Genomic DNA, 18,672 nt, shown 5'->3' with positions numbered 1-18,672 from the left:
ATCTCAGCCGTCCCAGAGGGTGTGCTGAATCCGCCCTCACCACCGCAGTCCCTTCTTCTGCTCACTCCCGGGATGCATAGAAGGCTTCTCTCCCATTCTCACTTCCCACTCGTGACACCACCCACACCAATCTGTCTCCTAGGCCCTCCTCGACCCACTGAGGCGCTCTCAGCAGACAGTTCAACACACTCTATGTGGCATAATCGCCCAGCTCTGACTGCAGAGATCTGCTGCCCGGGCTCTGTAGACCCTCCCTTCAGCCAACCCCGCTCATCAATCCCCCTCCTGTGCTTCCTAATGCTTTTCCAGGGAGCGATTTCTAGCCTTTGCATTTGCAAGGTGTTTGTAGGACTTTGAAACACAACAGTGTGACAAAACTGGCCACACACAAAGATCAGACCAGAGCGGGGACACAGCAGGGACTGTCTGCTTTCTCGTTTCCTGCCCTCCTTCACCTCTCCTGTGGGCCAGGCTCAGACATCCTGTTCTTCCCCCAGTGACCACAGGGCCAAGGACCCCCACATCTCAGGAGCCCACTTCTTGTAGCTGTTGTACTTCCTACTTCAGCTTCTCGAAGTTACCACCATCAACATGGCCAAACCCACTCACTGTTCTTGCCCTCCAAACCCAGTCCAGTTTACTGGTCTCTCTGTCCTTTTTGCACATCTCTTTTCATAGGTGTCCCAGCTGGTGAAAACATGGGATAGCCAAGTTCTACTCTTGTTTTTGTTTTTTGGTGGGTTTTTTTTTGGGGGGGGGTGTTGTGTTTTGTTTTGTTTTAATTTTTTTGAGAGAAGGTTTCTCTGCATAGCCTGGCTGTCCTGGAACTAACTCTTCAGACCAGGCTGGCCTCGAACTCACAGAGGTCCACCTGCCTCTGCCTCCCAAGTGCTGAGGTTAAAGGTGTGCTGGGATGGTCAAGTTCTGATAGGCCCCTGGTCCCACAGCTCTTCTTCACCCCATGGCAGTGAATTCTCCCTACAGCTACACTAGGCCTCTTAGTCCCTGCTCTCTCTCTTGCTGTGAAGAGACACCATGACCAAGGCAATGCTTACAAAAGCAAGCATTTAATTGGGACAGGTTTACAGTTTCAGAGGCTTAGCCCTTGATTGTCATGGCAGGGAGCATGGCAGGAGCATGGCAGGAGCTTGGCACTAGAGCAGTAGTTGAGAGCTCAATCCTGATCCATAGGCAGCAAACAGAAACACTGGGCTTAGTGTCAGCTTTTTGAAACCTCCAGTCCCACCCCCTATACACTTCCTCCAACAAAGCCACACTTTCTAATCCTTCTGATCCTTCTCAAACAGTTCCACTTCCTGGTGACTAAACCCCCACAGCCTCCCTAACTACATGACCCTTCTGCAGCTTTAGGAGTCCACAGAAACACATGGAAAGTTACAGAATCCAGCACACCATAAGCTTTAAATACATCCCTCCCCCGTAGTATCTCATTTTGCAGCCTTGGCTAGCCTGGAACTCTCTATATAGATCAGGTTATCTCGGACATGTAGAGATGCACCTACCTCTACCTCCTGAGTGCTAGAATTAAAGACCTGGACCAAGTTTTAAATAGTTTTTTTTTTAATTTTTTACTTCTTGTTCTCAGTGCTTTTATTTTTAGCTAGACACAACCCTTGGGAGATGGAGGCAGGAAGATTGTGAATTCAAGGTTAGCCTGGGCTACATCATGAGATTATGTCTTGAAATAAAGGGGTTTTTAATGTTTTATTACCATACCAGATCTTGTTGTTAATCTCTCACTGTGCCTGATTTATGAATTAACTTTCTCATGGGTTTATACAGAGAGAAAACAGTCTGCTGTATAGGATTTGGCAAAGCTCTGGGCTTCAGGACGCATGGGGGTCTCCGGGTGCTTCCGGTAGATAAGTGGGGGTGGCTGTAGTTTTCTCCTCCCACCTCCACCCTCGGTCACTTGGGTAAGGCTGAGTCACTTCACACTCACCTGGGTGAATCCAGCAATCCCCTCACCTCTTCCTGGCCATTTTGTGACTCTAGAATCTATTCTCCCAGCAGCCATTGCTCTGTAACATTCTAATGTGATCAGAACAATGGATCCACCTTTCTACCCAGACCACTAACAGGGCTTCCAGGGTCCCCAGGACATCATGGAAATGTCCCATGTGTTCTGCCTGTTTCTTTTCCTGCCCAGGGTCTTTGATCTGCATGCACTCTAGGCATTCGAGCAGGAAGGCACGATCATACTACAGGCTTCCTGGTTGATGCCTGCTGTGCCCCTCCCCAGTGGAAGCACTCCCCATGATGGTGGAAGGGTCTTCTCCCACAAATAAGGAGGTCATCACACTGTCCTTGGGGCCTTGCGGTGGGAGGAAGCCTGTGGAGATCAAAGGTGTGATGGAGAATTGGTGATCTGATGGGACTGACGCTGGGGAGTTCCTGTATTTCCAGGGAATGATTTCTACCCTTGCCATTCACAAGGCGTCTGCAGACCTCTTTGCAGAAAAGAGACAAAATTAACCACCCCTAAAGACCAGGCCAGAGCGTGAGCACTGTAGGGAACTGCTCTTTCCTGTTATATTCCAAATGACTCTATCATGCAAAAGAAAGGAGAAAAAAGTCAAAAATAACATCTTTTTAAAACCCATCTACGTCCCCGTTTCTTGCAACTGCCCTTTTGGTGGAATGTTATGGAATCTTAATTTGCTATCTATGGGGTCATTTATTTCTTTTACTTCTTCTAATTCTATCCTTCATTCCTTTCTAAATTGATCATTTAAAGTCAGTGTGCTCTTTGTCCTCTGAGGGTGGCTCCTGGATCTTTGACTTCCGAGTCTTGGCTCTGCCTTCCCATATTCCTTTGAAGAGGCTTTGATGCAACTTCCCAGTGACTCCTTGCAGCTACCGCTCCCAGCTGGGGCCCCCTAAAATTGTTATTCCTGGGAGGACTGTGGCCCCAGGTTTTAGGGATGACACCCAGGAGAAGGCCACATCCTCGCGCTGCTCCAAGGATGACATCATCAACGCTGCTGATCTACAGCAGCACTGGAAGGGAAGGCAGAGAGCAGAGGGTAATCCTTAGGGCAGAAAACAATGGAGGAAGGGTGGGAAGAACATCTGGAGGCTACATCTGGAAGAAATGGCCACCTCCTGAACTCCTGAGCTTCTTCTAGGACCAGCCAGCTGGGGAGAGAAAGTGTTGGAGAGAGTCCTGCCCCGCGACTTTCTTTCTGCAAAGCCCTAAGACACAGGCTTAGCAGATGTTCCAGACTCAACCAGAATCTGGGAACCACAGAATGGGCTTCCATGGAGCCTGTGAGAAAAGCACAATCTAGCCCTACGCCCAAGACCGGCCTCTCAGAGTCTCACAGTCGTGTCTTCGGGGGGCACCTGTGCCCTGTTAAGTTTAGGACTGTGAAACAGAGCAGATAGCCACTCTCAGGATCCCAGGAGGCCATGTGGCCAGCAAGGGCCAGCAGACAGGCAGGGGCTGCTCAAAGTGTCGCCTGTAGACCGGTGCTGTTTGCCAACATCGTCAGAGTGACAGGAAAGACATGGCGCCGGTGCAGGCTCTTCAGCGGGCATTGCTGGGAGGGTCAAGCCCATCTGTGCGCATGCGCAGGGGTGATTGGTGGGCCGGTGGGGGCATTCAAGGCATGCTGAAAATAGAGAGGAAAGAAGCCTTTCTCACAGATAGGTCAGATGGAGGCAGCGGCTGGAAACACTGGCCTGGGGTCAGGGAAAGGAAGCTGGCTTTGAGGATGACGCTGATGGGACATTGTGTAATAGAGCGCGTGAGGGGATGAGGGAAAGCTGATGATGGGTCCCTGTCTGTCTGGCCACATGAGAAAACTCGGCCCACAGAGGTCTGCTGTGCTCTGGGCTCTTCTTCCTCTTAGAGAGCCAGATGTGGGTGGTCTTGACACCTCTGCACTGCCACCGTCCCCTGTGACTCACTTTCAGGATCTGGCTCTCAGCTTTAGTTATGACTGCCCTTGGGCCCAGGTAGAGCAACTCAGTGGCTTCTGGGGCAGGAGGCTGCAGCTGCCTGTGGGTCCACTGTCCTGGACCAGAGCCTTGACAATTCTAAGTCTTTCTTCCTTTGCTGCCTTCAAAACAAGTAAGAGCAGGCCTGTCATCCACACTCAGGAGGCCAGAGGCAAGAGGATCTCAAGTTCAATGCCAGCCAACGTAATGAGACCTTGTCTCAAAACAAAATAAACCAACAAACAAAAGCCAAGAATCTTGAGGCAAATGTCAGCAAGAGAGCTAACTGGGGTGGAAGGAAGAGCACATGGGCCAACATGGCAAACAAGTGCCTGTCTGTGACAGGAGCGTCACAGTGACGACAGTGTGACAGGAACGTCACAGTGACAGTGTGACAGGAGCGTCACAGTGACAGAGCGTGCTGCTGCTGAGACGAGGGACGACTGGCAGTTACGGGGCAAGAGGTGATGGAAGGTCTGGACCGAGTGATGAATTTGTCCAGCGCTGGCCACAGCCTTAAGCAAAAGCTAGTGTACATCTACTCATCAGAGGAAGGAAGAGATGGGAGGATGAGGGACACTGCAAACCTAAGTGGTCAGAACAAGGTGGAGACACAACTCAGGGGAACCTGAGGCCCAGGAGGGTGCATATGCCACATCCAAGGTGCCTGGTCCCGCCTGCCACCCGTCAGAGTGCAGGTTCCACCGAGGCCCTGTCAGCTCTTGAGGGCACTTTCTAGGTCTCTTGCGACAGCGCCTGCCGGTCTTTAAAAGGTGAACATGGGGCAATGTATTTCCCAGGAAATTTCTACTCAAATCAAAGATGGGTCACCTCGTGACATTTGCAGTTGTTTTCAAACAAGAGCTTGGTGCCCCTGGAGGGATGTTGTGACCAGGAGCAGCCGCAGTGTGGAAGTCAAGGTCTAGCTAGCCTGTCGAGTCTCGGTGCCTCGTTTTCTCCACTTCGCTTTTCTTCTTCCTCCTCTTAACCTTCATTGAGATGGTGGTGTCTTGCTTTCCAACTCATGATCTCTTTGCCTCAGCCTCCTGTGCAGCCCTTCTATAGAGCGGGTTTCCTCTCCCAGAGTCAGTTCTGGCAGAGTCTCCAGCGAAGTCCCGTATCCGCAGGCTTGGTAGGGCTGGGGCAGAGCTTGTGCCTTAAAGGGAAGGGTTACTCCTTAAGGCCGGTCTGGGTGAGGGCTTGACCACCCTTCTGCAGCCTTTTGGGGCTAAGTGTTTGCTTCTAGCAGGAAAATACAGGGGCAGAGAGACTTTGGACATCTGGAGACCTGGGACACTGGGGTGGGGGGAATGGTGGTGTTCAGTTCATCAGTGTCAAGGCAGTGTTACCCTATAGCTCCCAGCTACCCTGTACCTCATTTCCTTATGTGTTTGGTGGGCACAGTGGTCATTGCTGTATTAGTGATAGCAGCCACCACACTGTGGTCTCTGCTATGCTCGTAATAGCAACACTAATGCACCTCTATAGTTGCTCCTGGCACTGTGTGAGAAAGGAAGGAGGAAGGGAGGAAATGAGGAGAGAATGCGAGGCTAGCCCACACGGGGTTTAAAACTCCTGATGGGTAGCTTCCATCAATAGCCAAGCAGAGACCCACTGGGCTCAGCCAGGGGCTGACAACAATCAACCTACTGGAAGGACTTTATTTTTCTTATGTATGTGTATAGTATGACCCCCTTTCTCCCTCCTCCCTCTCTTCCTCCATCTCTCCTTTTTCCTCCCCCTTCTCTCCCTTCCCGCTCCCTCCCTATCCTTCCCATGTATGTGTGTGTATGTGTGCATGTGCACGTGTGTGTGTGTGTGTGAGAGAGAGAGAGAGAGAGAGAGAGAGAGAGAGAGAGAGAGAGAGAGAGAGAGCGAGCGCGTACCCTGGCCATGTGGATGCTCACTGATTGTTTTATGTCTTAGTTGTCCACCGGATGCCTCATTTTTCTTACCCATAAATGGGAAAGTGGTATCCATCTCTCAGGGCCCGCATAAAGGTCCGTGGGCACAGGTAGAAAGTGGGCCCTGTGCCCCTCAGGCCCTGGGTGCCCACAGCTCTGCCTGCTCTCTCATTCCAGCTTTGTGGTGTTCTTGTTTCTTTCCAGGATTGAGAAGGGCGATGTGAGTGAAGACGAAGACTTCCGCCTCGCCTGCCGCCACGAGAGATGCCCCACCCGTAAGTGCTTACTGTGCTGACGGGGCTGGGGACCCCGCGCTAGCATCCTCCCCTAGCACACATCACAGACTAAGCCGAGGCCGGCAGCCCCAGGCCTGGCCTGACTTCACCAATGGCCTTTTGAGATTAGCCCTGGGTGGGACCTGCCAAGGCAGGGAGGGGACCGGTTCGCTTCAGGGATCTGGGTGCCTTCGTTACATCTGTCTCATGCTGGGGGACATATTAAGAAGGATGCTGGGCAGCCGTAAGAACAAGTGTCAGCTCCAGCCATCAAAGGGAGGCAGAGCTGAGGCTTTCTCACATCAGAAGAGAATGAGCCGCTGAAGATGGCAGGTGAGGTGGTTACGCTTCAGTGAACCTACTGCCAGTGAGGCGGTTACATCCCAGTGAGCTATTTTTCTCTGCCCGTTCCATCTCCACATGGGCGTTTTTCAGGCCTCATCACATGACCCTGCTGACCCCTCACTCCCACTGTCAAGAACTTAGCATAGGAGCGAATTAAATCTCAGAGAGGTAGAGTAACTTGTCGCAGGCCACTGTTCTAGAGGCTTCCATCTATACCTGAGTCACTATGCTGGGAGGCCAGGAGTTCTGGGAGCTGAGTCTAAAGCCCAAGTCCTCGACCCTCAGTGTTCTCCTCATTCACATCTCTGTCTCAATGTATCTATGTATCTGTCTATCTATCTATCTATCTATCATCTATCTATCTATCTATCTATCTATCTAGCCAGCGAGGAGCAGCTAGCGATCGAGCATCGAGCGAGGCTAGGCGGAGCGAGGAGCGAGCATCGAGCCGAGCAGCTATCTAAGCGAGAGCGAGCGAGCGAGCGAGCGAGCAGCGAGCGAGCAGCGGCGAGCATCTGATCGATCTATAAGCATATCTAGCGTATCTATCTATCATCTATCTATCATCTATCTATCTATCATCTATCTATCTATCATCTACCTATCTATTTTAAATCTATCTACCTATTTATTTATCTATCATCTATCTATCTATCTTAAATCTATCTACCTATTTATCTATCCATGTGTCTATCTATCATCTATCATCATCTATCTCTATATCTATCATCTAGCTATCATTATCATCTATCTCTATTTATATATCTATCTACCCATCTCTATATCTGTCACCTCTCATCTATCTCTCCACCTGTTATCTGTCATCTATCTTTTGTTGGGTCCCCTGTCCACCTCATCTGTTGGAGGTCTCTGTTGACCTTTCTACCTTTGCCTTTAGCCTCTCTCTCTGTGCACACACCTCTGCAGTGAGCTCAGAGCCAGAGATAGAGGGTAATGCAAGCTGTAGGCAGGCCAGTTTGGAGGCTGGGTAAGTCCCTCTTTCCTAGGGGACATGGCAGTGGTCTGAGTGTGGCCAGAGAGAAGCATGGATTTGAGAGCTTTTTGATGACATTGTCAGAGTGGCTCAGACTGGGCTTCTCTGGGATCAGACCCTGACACCATACTCTCTCTCTCTCTCTCTCTCTCTCTCTCTCACACACACACACACACACACACACACACTCACACATACACACTCACACTCTCACATATACACTCACATACATTTGCACACTTGCATACATACTCATGCACACACATGCACATACACACACTCACAATGACAATAACAAGGCTGCATCCACAGAACTGTGTTGCTTAGGGAATCCAGACATCACAAGTTGGAATGGGGATGGAACTCAAGGAAGAGGCAACTCATTGGTTCTAGCAGAAAACATCAGGGTGGTGACACAGGCCTGGTAATGTCCCAGCTGTGGCAAGAGCTCTATGGGTCGTTGAAGTGGGCTGACAGCATGTAGAATCATGAACTAGCTAATAGGCGCTTGGCAGGTGTGCCCCCATGGCCACACATGTTGAAGCAAGGGCAGGGAGAAAGGAGCCTTGGGGTTGCACAGAACTTCTGTGGGACCCTTCAAAGGTGTGCGTGTGACTGCCACAGTGGAAGAGTTTGGTGAGAAGCCTTGAGGCTCTGCAGGTGTTGAGTCTATGGGCTGTGTGGGTGCGCATCTCTGAGGTAGAGAACGAATGGAAGGCAATCACAGGCCCATAGGAGGGATGCAAACTGGACAGCTGGCACTGAGGGACTACAAGGTCATCTGTGGAGAAGGGCGGGTACGGGGAGCTGTGCCCTAGGGCTCGAAGGAGCAAGTAGGAAGACTTTCTCTACCCTGGCTTCCCAGAGGGAGAAAAGAGCCTAGTGCCTGAGCATCTCTGTCTGTGGGTCCTTCATCAGGGCAGTTGGTAGAGATAGCTGCGCTCCTTCCTAGGGCTTTTGGGGACCACCAGAGGACAGAGGATGGATGCCCAAGGAAGGAATCTGTTTATCTGGAGAGGTTGCTTCCGTGATACACAAAAGGCATTCACTTGTTCCTTTACTCATCCATCCATCCATTCATTCATTCATTCATTCATTCATTCACTCTTACTACTCATGGACTTCTGTGGGCCCCAGAAACAGACAAGAAAGCCAACTGTGGGACCTTAACAAGTTTTCATGCCTGTAGGACAACAAGATCCATGCTGTTACGGCATAGTGTGGCGAGAGCCACAGTGGGGTCCCTGCTGATGTCCCTGGTGACATCGGAGTGTGCCACCTTATCTCAGGCACAGCACAGGGGCTAGAGAGGATGAGCTCTCTCACTCACTGAGTCAATTTAACCCCATGGCACACAAGACAAGGAATCCTGGGGAGGCTAAAAATAGCTCTGGCCAGGCATGGTGGAACATTCCTGTCATCCCAATATTCATAGTTCAAGGCAGAAAGATCGTAAGTTCGAGGTCAGCCTGTCCAGCATAGTGAGACCCTGTCTCAACAAACCAAAAGACTGGGGCTTATCCAACATTGTATAGTCAGGCGGTATCAGAGGGCATGTAGGCTCAGTAGTGTGGAGGAACTGTCTGTGTGGACCCGTCTCCCCAGGCGGGGTCCCGAGGATGGGGGCCCAGCAAGAGCAAAGTGCTAACTGCCTAGAGAAGCAGCCGGTCCCCAGAACCCGGCCTCTTAGCGGCTGCGGGGTTGCTGCCCAGAAAATATTTTGGAACCGCCTGGGCGAGTTTTGCAATATTTCCTTGTGAAGCAGCTGCTCAGTTCCTGCCGGGGACAGCTTGTCGGCAGGAGGCATGGGGGAGGAGGGTGTCAGGGAGCCACGTTATTAAACACTTGCTGCGTGCGCTCTGAAAAGCTCCTGCCTGCTAGCTCTCTGATGACTGATCCATCCAGAGGGCGGAAGAAGGAAGAATTACCAGGCAACTTTGCTGAGCAGTGACCTCACTTTATCTAGTCTGTGATGAAACCCAGCCTGACACATAGACATTCTGCTCCCTATGGGCTCCCTAGAGCCCCCATCTCCCCACCTTCCTCTCTCCCTTCCCTCCTGCCACTTTGGGCAATAGCTACACCGTGCCAAGCTCTTTCCCTTCTGGGAGCCTTGGTATACCTGTGCTCCCCCTCCAAAGATCTTTTCTTTCCAGCGTTTGCCCCTCTCCCGCTTAACATTTTGTTATGCGCATGGCTCCCATTTCTCGCATCTCTCTGATAAACACCTTGTCCATATTGCCTGTGTCTATAGACCAGGTTGGTGAGCAGCATCCAGTCGGTGCTCAGTTGGTGCCCCTGCACCTCTGCATGTCTCCCGCCACTTCCTCCCCGAGCTACTCTGACGTGAAGAGTTATATAAACTTTTTTACTTCTCCTGACTGCTGCCAAGGTTGCTGTCTTCCCCTCGGTCCTTCTAGGATACAGATACTGCCACCGTCTTTTTGCTCCCGGGGAGAGGCTGCCTTTGAAACCCACCGTTGGGGCTTTTCAGTGCCACCAGCTAGCTCAGGAGCACATCAGGCGTGACATTTGACAGAAGCGATGCTGCCATCCGATCTGGGTGTCTGTGTCGTCCTCTGGGGCAGTCGGGGCTTGCAGCTCCTGGCTCCTGTCAAGTATGATGCCCGGGACAAGCATTTGATTTGCCAGGTGTGTCTGTGAGGCAGGGCTCTGAATGAGCTTGTTGCTTGCTGGGCACAAAGGCAGCTTGTGGGAACGCTGTCTAGATGGGCTTTGGCTACAGCTGCCCTCAGAACAACAGAGCGAATTTTAAGGAAGAATTTTTTTTTGTGGGCCCAGAGCAACTTGGCGTTTTGATTAGATCAAAATCAAATTCAATAGAACACTTCCAGTGTCCCTCCTGTTATTAAAATGGAAGCAGACCAGACCATATTTTCAAAATAAATATCAAGGCCAATTTGCTGGGCACAGATGGGCATGCAGCCTGAGGACCTCTGAGACCAGCCATCTGGAGGTCAGGGGTCCAATTTGATAGCACGCTGGGGTGGAGAGTTGAATAAAGAATGATCTGGGTTCAAGTTGGGGTTCTGCATTTTGTATTGAGGCAGCATCTCCCTATGTAGCCCAGGCTGGCCTCAAACTTGCAATCTTCCTGCCTCCACCATCTGAACTGGGTACCACAGGTGTGTGGGTCTGGTCCCACATAAGTCTGTCTTCCAAACAGTTCATCTGTGCCCATGGGGCCCACTGGTCGGGGACCCAGTTCAGAGCGGTTGTTGCCTGCAGCCCTCTGCCTGGGTCACAGGCTAGGCCACTCAGCAGCGGGAAGGTGGGAATCTTTGCTTCAGTCTCCTTCATCCATCTTCACGAAACATGAGCCTGACTTCATCATCCCAGCTCTGGAGCCAGGCCCCGACCTTCCTGCCTCCCCTATGGGTGGCACAGCACTCCCCAGGAACCTCTTCCATCTCATCTGTGGCTCACTCCCTCTCTCTGAGCCCCTTGCTAACTGCTTATTTCCACTCTCTCCCTACCAGAGTGTTGGTTGATATTGCCAATGCAGGACCCCGTACCAACAGTGGTAGCACAGTGTACCCCCACAGCAGGTCCTCCCTGCAGTTCTGGTAACGATTTAACCTTCTTGGTCCCTGTAAAGTCAGAAGCATCTGTCTTGCCGCAAAGGAACTTGGCTCTAGGGACTGTCACAGGCCTGACCACATCTAAGCTAGCCAGTGCTGATGCTTTCCTATTTGTATAATGTTTGTTCCCAGGTAATAGTATTCTAGCCATGCCTGTTGCCAAGAAACACTTTAGGATTCTCATTAAAACACAGGCTGCTGCAGTGCAGGACCAAGCACAGATAAGGCAGGAGGATTACAAGTTTGAGGCCAGCCTGGGTGACATAGTGTCTTGCTATGTCTCAGAAGCCAAGCAAACAGAAGAATCAGTACATTTCCCTGGAGAGTCAATTCCTTGGCTGGAGATGTATGGGAGCCTTGCTTGTAAAGTATGATATGTCTTGTGACAGACTCCTAAAACCTTAGAGACGAGGAGAGGGGGCCTCTGCACTTGGTGCCGTCACCCCTTCTTCTGCTGCTGTGCCTTGCTTACTTTCCCCCAATGGCGAGATTGCTGGGCACTCACACCTCTTAAAAGCTTTTCAGCCTGCCAAGAATCTATTTGATACCTTGTCACTTCTGCCTGAAACGATCTGTCCCTGCCCTCCAACAGGGTAGTAAATAAACTGCAGTAGAATCCGGAGCTATTGCAAAGTCCACTTGCCATGTCTGGAAACAGCCACTGCCACCTGGCATCCCCGCATCGAGAGCTGTGCGTATCTCCACGCGCTACCGTCTGCTGCTGCAGGAGTGAAAGGGAGGACATGTCAGACTCCCATTTCCATGACAAACACCTTACAGAAGCAGCCTATAGGAGGAAGGTTGATTTGGGCTCACGGTTTCAGGGGTGTCAGTCTATGTCAACTTGGTCCTGTTGCTGTGAGCCTGGCTGAGGCAGAGCATCATGGTAGATGGACATATGGGGGAAGAGTTGCTCCTTTTTGCAGCAAGGACGTAGAAACAGTACAGGACTAGGGCCAACATACCCTTGAATGGCTCACCCCAGTGACCCACTTTCTTTAAGCAGGCTCCACCTTCCCCAAGTTTACCTCTTCCAATAGTCTATGCAGATTTTTAATTCATCACTGAATTAACTGGACACATTGGTCGGGGCCCTGGTGATCTAATGGTTCTGGAAACACACCCACAGGCACCCCACTCTCCTAGGCATCTCTCAGTCTAGTGTATTGACAATCAAGGTTTCATGGTACTTGTGAGTCCAGGGTTTAGGGTTCAAATACCAGTGCCAACACCTTGGACAAACTTCGTCCCCGAGGTCTCTCAGCTCTGAATGGGTGCAGCAACAGCCAGTACCTGCCTTACAGGGTGCAAATCATAAGAAATCTCAGGTGACAGGGACAGCTGTGCTAGGACTGCTGCCATCTCTCATAGCTGTGCCTGTCTCCGTCCCTTCCCTGTAAGCATCTAGAAGGCAGGCAGTGGTTCCCATATGTGCCTGTTTCACTGGGGACATGCCTAATAAAAGATCCAAAGGATTGGTGTTTCTGGGGAAGATGCACCAAATAGACCCAGCCTGATCTCAGGTATGAGGAAGAGAACAGGGTCAGTGATAGCTCAGAGGCCCAAGGCCCTAGGCACAGCACAAACACCCTTCACAGACACATCCCCTCCCTCTCACATGGGTCCATGTAAGCCTGTTCTTTCTCCTGAACCTACATCATTCATTCAGCAGAAGTACCATCAGCAAGGAGGCAGTGGCTAGGAGCCCACTGTGCACACCAGCAGAGCTGGCCTTTGTCCTGCTATGACAGGAGGAAATGGGGACTTATATTGCCAATGCCACAGTACATCTGGAGCCCCCTCATGGTAGTGGCATATGGAGAGTTAGGGCCACACTGATGTTGGCTCATTTAGGACACGACAGTGTCTCTAGCTGCTAGGTCACCAAAGCCAGGTGCCTCAACATTAACCTTAATTTCTTTCTCCATCATCCCCTACACATTCTATCTGTGTCTGTTTGTCTTTCTCCCTAAATCTTTGTCTTTCTCTTTCCTTTACAAGGATCTCATGTAGCCTGGGATGGCCTCAAACTCTCTACGTAGCCAAGGATGACCTTGAACTTCTGATCCTCATGCTTCTACCTCCAGAGAGATGGAATTATAGCTGTGTGTCCCCATATCCAGTTGACAAGGTCTTGGGGATTGACCTCAGCAAGTTCTCTGTGAACTGAGCTACATCCTCAGCCCTGCTAGGGCCTGAGGTTAGCTTGAGGTACTAGAGACTAGAGGGGGGCCCTGAGTTCTAGAGGCTGGATTTCAGAACCTCAGACAGTGGGTGCTGCACACTCTAGTCACCACCCAACCCCCACCAGAGAGAGAGAGAGAGAAGGAGAGGGAGACAGAGAGGGAGAGAGGGGGGATAGAGGGAGAGAGAGGAGTGTGAGACAGAAAGGGATGGAGAGGGGGGATGTAGGGAGAGGGGGAGAGAGGGAGGATGGGAGGGGAGGGAGAGAGAAAGAGCGAGAGAGAAACTGCTTCCCAAAGGCCCCTGGTCCTCCACTAATTTAGGCAACTATGAGATCCACTGAATCAGCCACTTGTCCACCTTTGGAGCCTCCTACCCACATTCTACCAGTCACAAAGTGATTCTGGGCAAGTCAGTTCCCCTCTGAGTGCCCTAGTTTTCCCATGCACACATTCCTGGCGGCATTGACATCCTTGGTCTGGAAGGGCCGCCCACCCTGATGAGCCCATGCTGTACTAGCAGATGTAGCCTAATCCCATGAGCAGGTCCTGGGGCAGGAAGATGGCCCTTTGTGCCCTCAGGAAAGGTCAAAACAGCTATTGGCACAGAGGAATTGGGTGCTTGGGCTAGAGCAGATCAGATGTTACGTTTGTCTGTGTTTTGATATCAGTTTAAAAGAAAAGGTCTGGGTGTGATGGCCTTTAATCCAACGTAATTTGAGGCAGGAGGATCATAAGGTTGAAGCTAGCTTCTGACCACAGTGATAACCTATCTCAGAAATAAGCAATAACAAAGAAAATTAAAAATAATGAAAAAAATCATGTTTCTAGAGCCTTGTACACATCGGCTAAGTTTAGGGTGTGGTTAGGGTGTAAGGAGAAACAAGGACCCTGTGCTACAAACCCTCCCAGTGAGACCTGAGCTGATTTCTCTCCAAGTAAGAACTTATATTTCTGTCTGTGAAGAGAGCCCAGTCCTGTTGGGTACTCAGGCCAGGTGCTGAAGGGCTTCAGTGCAGGGGCCAGCTGGGCCTTCCAACTCCTCTGTGTCTCACATCTCCCTGCTTAGGCTCAGAGAGGTGAAGCCACCTGCCAAAAGCCACACAGCTTTTAAAATGCACATAGGTAGCAGGGTGGTGGTATACACCTTCGATCTCAGCACTCAGGAGGCAGAGGCAGGCAGATCTCTGTGAGTTCGAGGCCAGCCTGGTCTACAGAGCGAGTTCCAGGACAGCCAAGGCTACACAGTGAAACCCTGTCTTAAAAAACCAAAGCGGGGTGGGACATGGGCTAAGAGGTGGCTCAGCTGGCAAAGTACTTGTCATATCAGAAGACCTCAGATACTCAGCACACTTATCAAGCAGCTAGGTATAAGGGCGTTCTTGTGAACTTAGCACCGGGAGTAGAGGTAGAGAGGAAAAGCTATGGACTCATGCTGGCTGTCAGTCGAGAACGGGTGTGCTCTGGGTGCCCTCCAGGCTTGGTGAAAGACTGACCCCAAAAGTAATACAGAGGGGAAGAAGGAGAGATGCTTGCTGTTGACCTTTGGCATCCATAAAGATGAGAATGAATGCATGTGCACCCACATATGAACACAACACACACATATATACACATTTGAACATGTGCACACACACACATGAACACACACAGACGCATTCGAGCATATGCATCCACACATTAACACAAGCAAACATGCACTCACCCACGCATCCCTCCACCCATGAATACACATGCACATGTACCCACACACAGCACACATGCTTGAGCATGTGCACACACGCATACATTTGAGTATGTGCACCTACACCTGATCATGCATACACATACACACATTTCATATAGCTTGAGTCTGATAGAGCATGGATTTGAACCTTTGACCATCAGAACTAAGTATAGTTTTATCGCTTTAGCCTGCATCAGAAGAGGAAGACTGGACAGAGCTGCTATATCATACACACATGTCAGATAGCATGGTAGAGGAGAGCACCCCCAAGCTCAGAAGCCCCTCTTCCCTTTTCTTGGCTTTATTTCTTAAGAAAATATCAGCTTAGGACTTGTATGGGCCAGGCCAAAAGCCAGTGGGTTATGGGCTCCCATCTGGACATATAGATGGCCCCACCCCAGGTAAGTTGCTCTAGAGGATGGGGTGGGGGTGAGAGCAGAATCAGGGAGGGGCCTTGGCCCTGGGGGCCCTTCAGTGTTTCCAAGGAGAGAGAGCACAGGAACTACGGGATAAGGGTGGGGATACTGTCCAGCAACACACTGCTGGCACTTCCAGCAGAGGACAGGGTGTGGGAAACCACAGGGCAGGGTCCACAAAGACAGGCTGGGGAACAGTCAGCACAGGCAGCCTCCCTTGGGTGAAGTCGGGCTTTATGGCCTATAGTATCCCTGAAAATATTTTAAACACGCTAATTGTCATCATGTAAAGCCAGACAGTTTTATTTTGAAATCAAAAATTTCAGTGTCTCTGAACCTTCTGGAAGATCTGAACCCAGATTTCCTGTGGTAATGTTGTCTAAAGTGCAGCAGGCTGCTTCTGTCCCCACTTGTGGCATCATCTTGGGTCTAGAAGCAGTGCTGAGCTGGGATCCCCAAATCCCAGCACAAAGCCTTTGTGGCTGAGGATGCTCTTCAAGTGAAGGAACCAGGAGAGGAGGCGAAAAGGGAGTCAGGGAGAGTTTTGCCAGACTGATGAGACCTAACGCCAATGGCTCTGGGCCCTGAGCACCTTCTAGAAGGTGAGAGAATGAGGGGAGCCCCAGTCCATGATGCAGTGGCCACATAGAGCGAGGGGTCAGAAAGCCTCATTTTATCCCTGGGAGTGAGGTGAACGCTGCCTGCTCCTCCTTCAAAACCACAGAACCACTTTCTCCGTTCCCATTTGCAGTTCTGCCTGCTGGCTCCCGTGAGAGCAGTTACAGTCATTTCTAAATACTCATTTAGAAAAACAGCCAAACATTTCTATGCACCAAATATTTGCTTCTCATTAGAAGAGAGAGAGAGGGGAAAAACAAACAAACAAACAAAAAAAAACCAAACACCTTTATGTTGGCAACAAGCTCATTCAAAGACTGCAACTGTTTGGGTAGCTGGGGCCAGAACAAATGTTCCTCCCCCCAAGGCCAAATGATTCCAGAATGTTTGCAAAATGTTTTTCACTCCTTTAAAAATACAGCAAAATGTACAAAACACTAACATTAAGGAATATTAAAAACAGAAGGGGAGAAAAAGCAGAAAAAACAAAATGACAACCTCCTCATGCCCGTGCCAACTTCTGCATCCAGAGAGCAGCACGGAACGGTCAGTGCCTTGGGACAGACGGGCAGTGAGCTCTGTCCTGAGAGATTTGCAAGTGTCTGCTCAGAATCTCATCCTGATGGGTTCTCTACAAGAGCCGTCTGACCCTAGAGGATGCCTCCATATGCTGGAGCTCAGAGTAGAAAGCACAGGGACTCTTCATGGAGACGGTTGGAAGCACTGGCCTGTCTAGTTCCATATGGCTGCCTCACTTACCCAGCTGTTGAGCTGGGGTGGACCTCTGTCCCCTCTTAGATAATACGGGGACAGCATTTTGGTCTGACAGGCAGGGGAGGATGTCAGGGCAGGCTCCTCATAAGGGACCAGTTTGAGCTTGCTCTGGAGGATTCCGCTGGATGGCAGGTGCCGGGACACTGGACGGTGGTCCTCAATGAGTGACAGGGGTGGCTTGGATACATCAGAGGGACTTTGAAGAGGCTCCTGAGGGAAGGTGGGGGTAGATCCAAAAGCTAACCGGGCACAGGAGGGAGTGTGTGGGATGGGGAAGGGCTGTCCTTCAGCTTGACAGGTCTCGAAATGCAGGGCAGTGGCAGGGGTTGGGTGGGGACAATGTGTTCAAGGTCAACTTGGGCTTACTGATGCATACTCACTATTGGGGTGGGGCATTAAACCTAGGGGTGTGGAGTCACCCACTCCTAGTGCCTTCTGGCTCACATGCCTTCTGAGGTGCCTCTGGGCCCATGAGGAGCCTGGCTATGAGGGTTGGATGGAAAGGTGGAGAGATGGTAGGGTAAGGGACTCGGATGGATGAATGGGTGGGTGGTAAATGGGGGGGTAGGGAGGACTTGGTGAATCTGCTAGGAGAAGGGTTGAAGGGACAGTTGTAGGGAGTGACTAGATGGTAGGGTTGGGAGGTCAGTCTGATAGGCACCATTGAGCCTATGGACAGACACACACACGAGTAGGCAGACAGGGTGGCAGACTGTTGGTGGGTGTGCCGGTGAGTGCAAGGGTTAGAGCCCCAGTGTCTAGATCGCAGCAGATGTAGGTGTAGAGAGAGGGCTGGGAGGTGTGCAGTGGAGTGGAAGGGGATGATGGGCTGCAGGGGGCTGGTGGGTGAGAGGAGTATGTGTGGGTTTGGGTGGGTGAGCGGGCTGTGTGCAAGGGGGCTGGTGGGACACACTGACGGGCAGCAAGCACAGGCTGGGGTTCCATGTGCTGGGGAGTCCGTGGACGGCGGCGGACAGTGCAGCGTGGTGGGTTGACGGAGCAGATGGAAGCTAGGGCTGGGCCAGAGGCCAAAGTGGCAGAGGTGGAAGACGGCCACTGTTGGTAATGTCTGCCTTGTCTCTTGCAGGGCACCAGCCACACATGGGAGACTCCTGGCCACGGAGCTCAGCTCATGAGGCAGCCGAGCTAAACCGGCAGTGCTGGGTCCTGGGGCACTGGGTGTGATGTGACCCAAGCCAGCCCCTGCCTTCCTGCCATCGCTGGCACTACCCCTCCCACAGGACATGGAAGCCTGGTCTGTGTGCTGTGGACTCAGCTCTCCAGTCATGGAGACACCAGGCCTATACTGCCACCGCTGCCTGGGTCCTGGGGCCCCACAGATGGGTCAGGCAGGCCAGAGGGACTGTACGGACTGCACAGAGACTTGGAGGCAGCAGCCACCGCCACGCTTAGAGCCCCACCCAGCTGGGAAACCAGGAAGGACATGGGCATTGGCCATTGAACGCCGGACACCCACGATCAGACACAAAGCCAAGCAGATGCCCAGAGAGGCAGGGCCCTGTGGGGACAGCGAGCAGGGCTTATTGATGGGGAGGCAGGGACTGCCTCTGCAGGGGTCACAGCAGGCACACAGCAGGGGCTCAATAAATACTTGTTGAACCTGTTCTCTTGCTGTGTGTGGGCTGGCTCCCTCATCATCACCCTGCCCTGGAGGTGTGAGCCCTGGGCCCTGAAGTCAGGACCAAACATCCATCCGTGAGCTAGAGTCCAGCCTAGCCTGGTGAGGTCAGGCTAGAGACGGGTGGGCAGAGCACCAGAGTCCTGAGCATGGCAGGAGGAGCAGGCCAGGAGCTGGAGGGAGCACATGTGTTCGGGAACCTCAGCAATGTGACACCACCCTGACCCCGGGGG

The 18,672-nt window shown here is 51.5% G+C and overlaps 1 protein-coding gene across 4 annotated transcripts in view; it reads left to right on the top strand.

Moving 5' to 3' along the window:
• Positions 1–18,426, top strand: part of Gsg1l (GSG1 like) — a 199,125-nt gene extending 180,699 nt beyond the window's left edge. For all 4 annotated transcript variants that reach the window (XM_038333044.2, XM_038333034.2, XM_038333025.2 and 1 more), the window contains 2 exons: positions 6,072–6,142; positions 17,888–18,426. In XM_038333044.2, the coding sequence (XP_038188972.1) occupies positions 6,072–6,142; positions 17,888–17,985 (169 nt within the window). In that variant the 3' untranslated portion in view covers positions 17,986–18,426. The remainder of the gene's footprint in view (positions 1–6,071; positions 6,143–17,887) is intronic.
• Positions 18,427–18,672: the final 246 nt, after the last annotated feature.

This window comes from Arvicola amphibius, chromosome 1 (genome assembly GCF_903992535.2).
Source record: "Arvicola amphibius chromosome 1, mArvAmp1.2, whole genome shotgun sequence".
Taxonomy (NCBI): domain Eukaryota; kingdom Metazoa; phylum Chordata; class Mammalia; order Rodentia; family Cricetidae; genus Arvicola; species Arvicola amphibius.
The sequence above is the reverse complement of the archived record's forward strand: the minus strand, read 5'-3'. Positions and strand labels throughout refer to the sequence as shown.